Source organism: Pinus tabuliformis, chromosome J (assembly GCF_031772625.1).
Source record: "Pinus tabuliformis cultivar Carrire ecotype Pingquan chromosome J, CPIR1, whole genome shotgun sequence".
Lineage (NCBI taxonomy): Eukaryota > Viridiplantae > Streptophyta > Pinopsida > Pinales > Pinaceae > Pinus > Pinus tabuliformis.
The window spans coordinates 497,047,795-497,059,863 of NC_142295.1; the positions used below are offsets into that span (position 1 = coordinate 497,047,795).

The following is a 12,069-nucleotide window of genomic DNA, read 5'->3' on the forward strand; positions in this document are numbered from 1 at the left end:
ACATTCATGATTCACCTTAATGCATTAGACTGTGTCATGACCCTCTTCCACATTCATTGTAGCACTTCAGTCCTGTCATGACTCTCTTCCACATTCACCTTTACGGATCAATCCTGTTGCGACCCTCTTCCACATTCACTGTAACACATCAGTCCTTTACGTCAAAACCCTCTTCCACATTCACCCTAACTCATCGACTTGTATCGCAACCCTCTTCGACATTCACTGTCTTTGAAATTAATGCAGGAGTCCTCCATATGTTAATAGGGCTGGATTTGAATTTTGAGGCTCAGATTAAGCAAACTTGACTTCCAGTTTATGAAATGGATTTACTGTACAAACTTGTGAGGCACAAACTGATTTGCACAATACTGGATGGCACACTTACAATTTAGCGAATTCATGGCTTACTTTGATTTAAAATGTTTGTGAAATGCATCCTTGGCGGATTCAGGCGCATCCACATCTGGATCTGGATTCAATCTGCGAGTCCATGCCCGGGGTTGATGGATCTCTCTCTTTTTTTGGAAAAATAAACCTGGCTTAAACAACCAAAAATAAAAATATACTGAGCTTGCTTTGATAGAAAGCCCTATTGATTTCTGGATGTGTATTGATAGTAGTGCCTAGTCTATTAGTGATCCATGCAAGCTGTCGGTCCTCACCTGCTTTGACTTCCCTCATCGTGGCTATATGATGCTTTATTACAAAACGGTGAACACAGAAAACATGAACACAAGAGAACTTGGAAGAGAGATATTCCTTGGATAATAAAATGGATAGAGCACATCCCTTTAGTGTAAAGGAATGACATAAATAAACCCTGGATGCATGAACCATAAAATGTTTTAAATATAATTTAAGTCATTAATACTGCACTAAAGCATAAATTAGTCTAAATCAACAAGTTAATTTATTAATATTCCCTAGTTTATAGTTTAGATGACCATTTTGAACTAAATAACTCTTAACACTAAAACACACAAATGTGAGTTTTTCATAGCAATTTGCATTAGATACTCGATGATGGTTGGTGGCTGGGCATATCTTGCATAAACTGAGCTGGATATATGTCAGGCTGTCAGCTATATATCTCTTTATGTGATGGCATCATAAGTTAATTTTTGGAGTGCAGTTGAGATAGGCATTTTGTGAATATAGAAGACCTTGAGATACAAGGATATGGACCCAAAACTACAGAAATTTCAGCACGGGGTGGAAGCCACATCATTGCACAATTCAGGAGCCAACTGCAGAATTTTTTTGTCGTTGTTGTTCCCAGCCTAGATAAGTTTGTGAATTTTTGGGACAATTACTTGTGTTTGATATGGCCATCAAGGGAAAGCGCTAAAATCAATGTAAGGGTCATATCAGTGTATTTTAATAAGTGTTAATGCTAGGCATTGGTATTAATTAATAAAGTACTGTAGATAATAAGTGTTAGCAACTTAGCATTAGATAATAAGGTATCACAGTGCAGTAATAAAAGGGAGACAAACATGATATGTATTAGCAGGGAATTAATGACCTACTGTGTCCATAATTTGTGTTTGATTTTCGTAATTTTCACAACAAAAGGCATGGAACAATCACCAGAACTTTGAAACAGATGTCAAAGGAAGACACAAGTGTTGTATTACTATAATAGTAAAATATTTCCAAAAAATTACAAGGTGGGGACACTTGCACATCCAGGGATAAGGTGCACCTCCAAGCCTAGGATTGGAAGAAAGACATCTCCAAGAAAAACTACTTCTGAAGGAGGAATCCAATCATATGCTGAAATCCAAGTATATTCGTGTTAAAGGTTATATATGACGTTTAAATGGTCTTATGTTCCACTCTTTCTCAACACATCAAAACCACAGGGTAGGTATTTTACACAACCTGCTTATAGACTATCGTGTCCCACTTTATGATCGGTATATAATGCATGTGGGAAAAATACTTTAGACAACTTACTAACTATACTAATATTCAACTCACTATCATTTGACTTGTTACTTTACTAATGGACTCATTTAAATCTTTACATTTTTAACCCCCTTTGTGTTGTGCATCTTATTGGAGATATATATTTCCTACATTTGATACCTTCCTTTTGTGAGCTATGATCATTCTATGAGCTGTGCATCCTTTTCCTATCTTTAGGATGTACCTTGAGCTTAGGTTCTTCTTTACAACTGATCATATGCAGCAAGGCTTTTTAAATTTGACAACGAGTTTTCAGATGTGAAACCACATTTGCGTGTTAGAAACAGTAGTCGCATGGAAAATGGGAGACTATTTTGCATTCTTATTCTATGATTTTATTGTACTGTATGGCCAAATAAATAACAAAAACTTCTATAGAATGATTATTGAATTAAAAATCTGAAAAGCATGCTATTAATTTTTCTTTTAATTGTTGCTCGCTGATGAGAATCCATATTCACATTTTTGTTTCCAGAAGCCATTTTTATTGCATGTTTCAAATCTTTATATATTTGTTGTTTATCAAATTTTAGTGTTACATAAACGTCCATAGGTTTTATATGAAAACTTTTGTAAAGGTTTTACTGATGAAGATTTTTTTAAAACATGTTATTTCTTTTACAGGTAAAACGTAGAAGATTTGATGTTACAGTTTGGAAAGAATTCTTGAATCCCCTTACGTGGCCAGAGATTTTGAGGCAAGTTGCAGTGGATGCTGGCTTTTGTCCAAAGCGAAAGAAGGAAACGCAAATGCTTAGTAAAACTGTTGATAAGGTAATCAAGGTATATTGCTGAAAGGGAATATATATCTTTATCTTTCTTGAAAATATTTTAACAAATATCTTGATCTCTGAAAGAGCTTATGCATCTCCTCTTTTAACCATGCCTATTGTCCGACATCTTTGTATGTAGAACATATTGTGGGCTGTAGCAATCAATAATTGAGAGAACACTAAAACATAGATTTTAGATTCCGTTCATCAAAGGGGTGCACCAATGCATGGTCCTTTGTATGCACTAACGTTGTTATTTAAACCTCAGAATTTAGATTCAAAACATAATCTCATAGGAAGTGTTGCACAGGAACACTTGTCTCCTAGCTACACTTGATGCAAAGTGCACTTTGGATGAGATATCTCTCAGGAGCATGCTCATGAAATACTCACATTCGAGAATGCTTTTCTGAGGTCACTCTTGAACTAGCTAGATGCAGTCCCAAATGCTGTTGACCAAGAGTGTGCTCCAAATTGTTCTCGTGAATGCTCCCGATACATGTGAAATACAATGAATTTTTCATTTTGTTTTTTGGTTAATTGGGGCATTGGGAAGGTCCTAATAGGTCCTACATCCAATGGAAGTGTTTAGAGCTTGTCAAAGCACTAATCCCTCTTCTTTTCTCATTCCATCATTGGCTCATTTCGCTCATCGCTTCTTAGGGTTTTGAGAATTGCTTGTGGCAAGAGGAAACAACAATAAGATAAGATGATTTTATTAATGTTCAATGATGACCATAAATAGGTCTATGGGACTGAAGTATACAACTGGTATGAGTACAATGTGGGAGTGCAATTGCAACTCCTAGAAGAATGTCAAAGCTAAATCTATGATAGAATGAAATGAAGTAAAAAATGATACAATAATAGGATAGCCTTGTAAACATGTATATAATTGGATCATGTAGCATTCTAAGTGAATAAACCCAACGTTGGAGGTTGATGATGTCAAGAATGCCCAAGTCCCTAATCTCTGAGGCCAAAGGAAAGAAGCTCTGGATAAATCTTTGGTTGCTTCGCTGGGGCTAGGAAGGAACCTGTCGAGGGAGGGGGGTAGGCTTGTTCGGGAACCCTCTGACGCTTTATGTGTGAGTGAACTATGTTCTGTTCGACACCTCTGCAACGATCTCGAGGGTATTGGTTGGGCTAAGGGGAGACCCTAGGTCTCACTATACCATCCAGAATGCCATGGAGCTCAACTCGTCACTTGTTGCTTTGATTAGTTGGGTTGACCTGAAACTTGAAAGTATGATGTGATTGTCTGAATTGTCCTCTAGTGAGGTCGGGTATGTAAGATTCGAGATTTGTGTCTAAATATCTCCCTGATGAAGAGGGATAGGCATCTCTAGTTAGGGTTGCGAAAGAAGGTAGAGAGGGATCCTTTGGGCTCTATATAGGCATTGATATTGACCTCTAATCTCATAGTATACGAGGCACCAAAAAATGACGTATACCCTGGTAGACCCTGTCAAATTGTGGTATATGGTGATTTGTCTCCACTCGAAGATGCCCTAGTGGGATCCTGAGTGAGTGCATCCAATGTCTGCGAGTATAAAGGGGGTGGATGATGAGGCCATCTCGTAGCTCCAAAAAATTCTCTAGGTAGAAGGATATCTTTGGGCTAAAGGCTCACCAAGGGGGATGTCCAAGTGACCTGAATGTATAATCTGTAGATATCCGCTTTGATGGCCTGATTCTGTTTTTGCTGAGTTGGTAAGAGATGTGCCGATTCATCAAGGAGAAACTATGATGAATTGTCTGAATTGTCCTCTAGTGAGGTCGGGTATGTAAGATTCGAGATTTGTGTCTAAATATCTCCCTGATGAAGAGGGATAGGCATCTCTAGTTAGGGTTGCGAAAGAAGGTAGAGAGGGATCCTTTGGGCTCTATATAGGCATTGATATTGACCTCTAATCTCATAGTATACGAGGCACCAAAAAATGACGTATACCCTGGTAGACCCTGTCAAATTGTGGTATATGGTGATTTGTCTCCACTCGAAGATGCCCTAGTGGGATCCTGAGTGAGTGCATCCAATGTCTGCGAGTATAAAGGGGGTGGATGATGAGGCCATCTCGTAGCTCCAAAAAATTCTCTAGGTAGAAGGATATCTTTGGGCTAAAGGCTCACCAAGGGGGATGTCCAAGTGACCTGAATGTATAATCTGTAGATATCCGCTTTGATGGCCTGATTCTGTTTTTGCTGAGTTGGTAAGAGATGTGCCGATTCATCAAGGAGAAACTAAATGGAGGAATTTTCTTTGGGGGGATGGTCATTGACTGAAGGAGCCAGGATGACTTTCTAAACCATTCACGAGCACGACCTGAGGGGGTATTAGAAGCGATGGCCTCTGAAGAGCAAAGTGCAAGATAAGGGTATCTCTCTCTCCTAGTAGCAGAGTCTCTGTAAGCCCTGACGCTATGGAGCAAAGAAACCAAGCGGAAAGGGACCTCAAGGCGAAATGGGTGGACCTTGAACTCTGCTTGAATAATGGGCTAAGGAACTGCGTGTTTGCAACATAGTATTCAAATTTGTCTGATTCAAACCGTAAATCGGTCAAATCGGTCGGTTCATTAGCTTAGGCCCTCAAACTATTTGAAAAGTCCAGTTTTTTGAGCAACCCCACTAGTTTTTTTGTTTGACATGCCATAAACCGGTCGGTTTATTGCTAGGCCAACGACAGACCCCACAAAATGCAATTTTGTGAGTTTTGAAGCCATTTTGAGGGAAATTTGGCTTTTCTTCCAAAAACAATCCGTCTAAGAAAATCATGCCTCCCCTATCATTTCCTTCACACATCTCAACCCTAGCAACACTGGCAATCAATGGTAATGTTAAATTCTTAAAGTAAAAGTGACATTTCATCCTTTTACTTAAATTTTTAACATTACCATGAAATGACTCAGGATGTTTGAGAGTGGTTTCAACCTCATTGGATTTCATATGGAGAAACTAGAATTTTAGATTTCACTTAAAACTCAATAGACTTAATGGTTTTCAGGATTTCATCGTTTGGGGGATTGCAATGTTTCCATTTGATTCTATAATGCGTGAGGGTATGAGATTGACATTTGATCAAGAGCATGAAGCCCTTTAAGAACCTTGATGTTGGTGGCATTGATTGTTGAACTTTGTTGATGTTGGTGGTGTTGATTGTTGAACTTTGTTGATGTTGGTGGTATTGATTGTTGAACTTCTCTACCATGGCCTTAACAAGAATGTACCCTTCACTCAAAGGAAAATAACTGGTTAGGCATGCTATTATAAGTTTGAGGAGATGAACCTTCACTCAAACCAAAATCAATGGTTAGGTTTGTTAAACTTTTTCAATTTCTATCATATTATAAGGTTGAGCAATCCAAGTCTGAAGACTTTGAGCTAAATGATGTTTTTGTATCTCTTGTTGATGAATAAAATCACATTTCTAGTATCATTGAATCAATGATGAGTTTCATGAGTGATCATGTTGATCAGTGATTTGTGATTTTGATGTCTATTTTTGTTGCTACTACTACCACTACTACTAAGGTTGCAGAGGAGTTTTAGGAGTTCTCAAACTTTGAGCCTGATTATTTATGTAGCTCATGTTGATGATCCCTTGTCTAGTAGTGGTGATGAGTTTGATCATGATGAGGAGTGATCATATTGATCACTGATATGTAGACTTGTAGTAGGCCAGTGGCCCCATAGCTTGTAGCAATGTTTTTGGACTCCAAAGTCCATTTAGAGCCTCATTGATTATGTATTTTGTTGTTGATACATGTTGCACTCGGTGCCAATTTTATATATTCACCTTTACATGGTATATAGATGAGCAAACTTTGCATATTTTGCCTGTATTGGTTTGGAATCATGGTTTTAAATCTTAAAAATAGTTTTCTTCATTAAAAACTAATTATTTCATGTATTTTTTAAATACTGGTTCATTGAAAACTGACCAGTCTCGGTTTTGACCGGTTTCGGTTTGAAACCTGGTTTGATAGGTGGACTGGTCCGGTCGCCGGTTCTGGTTTTGAATACTATGGTTTGCAGTGGATGATAGACCATAGAAGTAAGGTCTGGATTCTTTCTATCGTGCTCCATTATGATTGTAATAAATTGGGTCCCCAAATCTCAAAACCATAGAGGACTATGGGTTTGATAATGGCCTCCATGAGGTGCAGCTTGGACAAGACACACTTGAATTGCGCCTAGAAGCATTGTCGCTTGATGAGGGCTAGAGAGGCATAGCCTTTACTGAGCCGCATTTGGAGAACCTTTCACACGCCAAATCTAGGCCCTGTGAATCGTACCCCCAAGTAGGTTTAAGATGTGGTGATCTTAATCTCTACCCCGCAGTAGTAGAAGTGTAGATCTGCAATAGAGTTCTTCAAGGCATTAAGATAAGATAATTTTATTAATATCCTAGGGTGACCACAAGAGTAGGTCAATGGGACTAAAAGATACGTTTAGTGTAAATACAGGACATGTGGGACTACAAATGAGACTCCAATGCTAAAAAGACTAAAATCTGACTAAAAATAAGACTAGAATGAGATAAGGGTACAATTAGAGAATGTATAAAATTGCATGAAATGACCAAAAATGAGAAAATCGAAGTATGTCTGCTACTGGACTGTGTAACTCCGAAGAAGAAAAAGGGAGCTAAGGATGAGGTCAATGAGGTTAGCATCTCCCGTATTTGATGATTGGTGGCGAGCGACACGAGCAATGCAATCTCTCCCTGTCCGAGTCCTCTGGAACCGTTAGAAAATCCAACTGTATTATCCTAAGGGGAGTAGAGGAGTGAAGACTACTCCTAACATCTAAGGTTGAAAGGAAGAAGCTGTTGATTATTCTTTGTCTATTATGCTGTTGATATGAGGAGGTCTGGCGTGTGGAAGGCACCCATTGCTGTCTTTGTCTTGAACCATTCCCTCTCAAAGATACTTGTGTATCTCATAGAGGGTGAGGGGAGGGGTGTGTGTGTGTGTGGTGAATCCTGAGGTCTCACCCTTCTCATATTTGCTGCATACTAAGACTCTACCTGTCGCTTATTGTTTTGATCAAACGGAACAAAATGGAAGTATGAGGTAATAGTTCTAGAAATGCCAGGGTGAAACTGGCCAACTTGTCAATCTGTCTTTGTAATTCCTCAAGAATAGAAGCCAACAAGACCAAGTCATCAACGGAGCATAGCAAGGAGATCAAAACATGGTATAGTAGGCAACCATCACCCTCCTGTGTATGTTCTCATGGAGGAAAGACTTGGGTTCATCAATATAAATCCGAAAAAGAGTTGGATAGAGTGGACGCCCTTGCTTGACCCCAATGGTACTCTGAAGTTTGAAAGACCATGGGCCATCTTGAGACGCTCTAGCACTGACTTAGAGTCCCATGATAGTAGTTAATAAGATCTATGATATGCCAATGTCGCGGAGTCTTTAGAATAGTGCTTCCAACAGAAACATGTCAAAATCTCTTTGTAAATCAACAAAGCGATTGTAAACCTGCGAAGCATAATGGCGGACCTCCTCAATGATGGCTTTGAGGGTGAAGATGTGATCAATCATTTGGTGGGGGGGGGGGGACCTTGCTTGCTCTGGCTCTGAGATGTCGATTTTCCAATTCCTCAGAAAGCCATTGGTGTAATACTGTGACATAGAGCTTCTAGAATGTGTGGCCCACCATAATAGTTTTGTAGTTATTCGGATCAACACTTCTCCTAGATTTGTGGATCAAATAGATGATGTGTCTTATCCAAGAAGAGGGGGAGCTTGAACAAACCACATGGTTAAAATAATTTGCAATATATGTCTCAAGCGACGGGATGCCATGCTTGAGGAGTTTGGTACTCAAAGCTCTAGCTACTCTTTTGATTGCCAGTTCAAAGAAGAAGTGGCATAAGTTGGGACATGAGGGCATATGGGTAGGAGTTGTCTAGGGATGTCGTAAAGGGAGGTGGTGTGGGAGAACATGGCATGGGGGTCAAGACTGGGAGAGATGGCGTGATGTTTAGGAAAGAGGCACTGCCAAAAAGCTTTCGGGGAGTAACAGAGAGCATCACAAAGTTCCCGTCTTCGTTGGGAGAGGAATGTTCATTTTTTGTGGCGAAGTAGTCCACGACTCTACGGTAGGCTTTGAAGAGTCTAGGGGAGGAAGACGGGTCATGTATAAGTGTCAGGCGTAGCCACTTATGGAAAGATTTGCACTCATCATCAAACCAATGGTTCATGGGATAGGTACTGGGGGTAGTTTTAGGGCGAGACTTGCGAGTGGAATGGGGGTAGGAGTCAAGGGTTGCTTCCATGAGGGCCATGGAAAGTGTGTCGTATTTAGCTGTGGTTGTGTCTAAGGCTCTAAAGTCAGAGATGGGAGGGAGCAACATCTTGAGGCAGGTATTGTATGCATCTGCATAATCTCTACCAAAAAGGAAGGTTTATAACTTTCTAATCATGATATGATTGTTGTTATTTGGTTCAATTTCATTTCCTATTGTAGTTCATTGTATCTGATTCCTAACTTTGGAATGTTTAATGGTTAAATACATTTACATAGTCTTGTGACTTGTATTAAGTGGTTGATGCTATATTCTACAAAAGGACACACTAGTCTATGTTGAATTAGTGTGTCTAAATTAGAATTACAATAACAATTTAGACCAATTTTCTGAATTACAATTTTTTTTTTAATTAGATACATATTAATACAATTTCATAGTTGGATTCTCTTCACAAACTAAATTTCCTTGTAATCGACCACATTGACTTGGTCCCAAATGTTGAGCTAAAAATGGATGCATATTTTCCAGAATATTCCAAAAATAATGTTTTTCCTTTGTTTTCATACGTATCTCACTTTTATTCACTGCATACAATCCATTGATGACTTCCCTAAAACTAGTATTGCCAGAGTCTCGATCAAAGTGGGGAGTAGGAGTAACAACATAGGAGTAGTGCTTCTCATGGGAGCTGTCCACACACACACACACATGCTAGGGAAAACCCAAGGGGTGCTTCCCCACATTTGTGGATGGCATCCCTAGTAAGCCTAAGGGATGCTTCTTAAGTCACACTGTTCGGGTTCGAGTTCGGGTTCAACAACCATTAAGTTCGACTCGGGTTCGAATTTTCGAATAAGGTTCGGCTATATATATATATATTTATTTATTATAAAAAATAAGAAATCACATGTAATAGGAATTTCGATTAATAAATATAAAATTTACATGAAGAAACTATTTTGAATTCGACAACAATATAATTCAATGATAATTTGTCTAGACACTATGAAATTTGATAACATTCATCATTAAATTGAATGAAATTTGATAACATTCATCATTAAATTGAATTATATATATATATATAAACTTATATTAAATTGTATAACGTACATAAAATTTTTAATGCGAAACTTAAATAAAATTAATTATATATAAGTTATATATACAATATAAAATTTATATTGCAATTATATATATGTAAATAAACTGATATATTTTTTTGTAAGCTTGGTGGGACTACATCTTCTTCATGTCGAATATATCACACGATCGGGGCGGGGAATTGAACAGGTGACTTCACTTCAAGGAGTGTCTTAACAGAGCACCCGATCACCATCTATCCAAGACCCCGTGGACGTAAATAAACAGATATTTAATTATGTAATTTATATAAATTTTTTAATATAAAATTTATATAATTAATTATTTAAAAATTACAAGTTAAAAAAGTATATATATATATATATATTTTTTAAATACATATTATTAATATGATTTTTTTAAATACATTACATCTATATAAAAGTTTAAATTTAAAACTTTGGATCGCCAACTCTGTTGGCTTGTAATATTACATTGCGCAGTCCAATGCAATGTTGTCTATGCTTAACAACTAATTTTTTATTTTTAAATACATATTAGTAATATTATTGTTTTTTAATAAATTACATCTATATAAAAGTTTAAATTTAATACTCCAGTTGACCAACTTTGTTGGCTTGTAATACAATCTGCACAGTGCGATGTAACATTGTCCATGCACCAAAACTTGTATGGGCGTAGGAACCTGTAGAAACTTTTGCATCAAACGAAAACCATCAGCGACAGTCAACCTTGTTTACTTTGTAAGTGGCAAAGGGCTTTAGCATATCAGAAATTGATAATCATCTCGTTGGTTCCATATTTTTAATTTTTTTTAAAGGGATTTTGAAAACCCTAATTCAAACCTGAAGTCGATCCTGCTTGATTTTTCCAACAAAATTTCGGATTTGGTTTGGTTCAACTTGAGATTTGTCTTCCAGGTTCGTCAAACCTGGATGAACCTATTTTTTTTTTGGGTTCACCGAATTTCGAACCTAAACCTTTAGGTTCGACGAACCATGTGACTTAAGATGCTTCCCCATGTAGATGGCATCCCTAGTAAATACCTTGGCATAGAGTAGTGTGCATCACCCAAGGGGATTGAAAATTGAGTGTTGTATCTGATTTATTACAAAAGGATTCGAGTGTCGAATCCTTTTATAATAAATACACAGTTAGTCTATATATATCATTAATAGCATGATGACATGGATTGCAAATTGAAGTATACCACACACAAAAAATAGACTTGAAACTGAAAGTATATATTGTAAATGGTTGATTACAATGAATGAATGTAATATCTTCGTATAATATTAGATGGGTTGGTCATGATGAATAGTTGCGACCCTTTGGAAAATGTTCTTAATATTAAATTAATTGAATATGAATTTTTACACACATATACACACATATACATATATTTTTTTTATAGGTTATATGCCTCGGGGAAACCCTTTAGTACTTCTCATTTCAAGGATGGTACCCAAGGTAAACCCTAGAATCTTCATAGCATAAGCCTGATCAACAACAAGATTCAAAGCCATTGCAATGACATATACCTGTTAAGAGCTCAACATGTCACTTGTGGGAATTGAACTTGGGTGGGGAGGATAACAAATTCTTCCCAACCACCCAGGCTAAACCCAATTGATAACTATGACTTTATATATATCTATATATATATATATTCTAGTTACTAGATACTATTATATATTTGATATATTTAGATATGCACCTAAGTTGCGTGAAACGCCGAAACGTCTAGAAGTTTCTGAAATGGGGACGACCCAAAACACGATCCCTGGAAAATGGAAACACGACTGAAATGTTACACGCACACACACACATATATATTTTAACAAATAGTCAATATTAAATAACACGTTATTTTGCAAGAAAAGAAATAATGAGATATATAAATGACAATTTAGAAGGAAATCCAAATTTATATTAACTCCAACAGAGGATTACATG

At 37.4% G+C, this 12,069-nt stretch overlaps 1 protein-coding gene across 3 annotated transcripts in view; it reads left to right on the plus strand.

The window, feature by feature from the left end:
* The window catches only part of LOC149227964 (Homeodomain-like transcriptional regulator), a 97,835-nt gene that overhangs the window by 69,709 nt on the left and 16,057 nt on the right, over positions 1 to 12,069 (plus strand). For 2 of the 3 annotated variants that reach the window (XM_089378013.1, XM_089378015.1), the window contains exon 11: positions 2,599 to 2,757. In XM_089378013.1, the coding sequence (XP_089234139.1) occupies positions 2,599 to 2,757 (159 nt within the window). The remainder of the gene's footprint in view (positions 1 to 2,598; positions 2,758 to 12,069) is intronic. The other variant, XM_089378014.1, reaches the window with a different exon arrangement.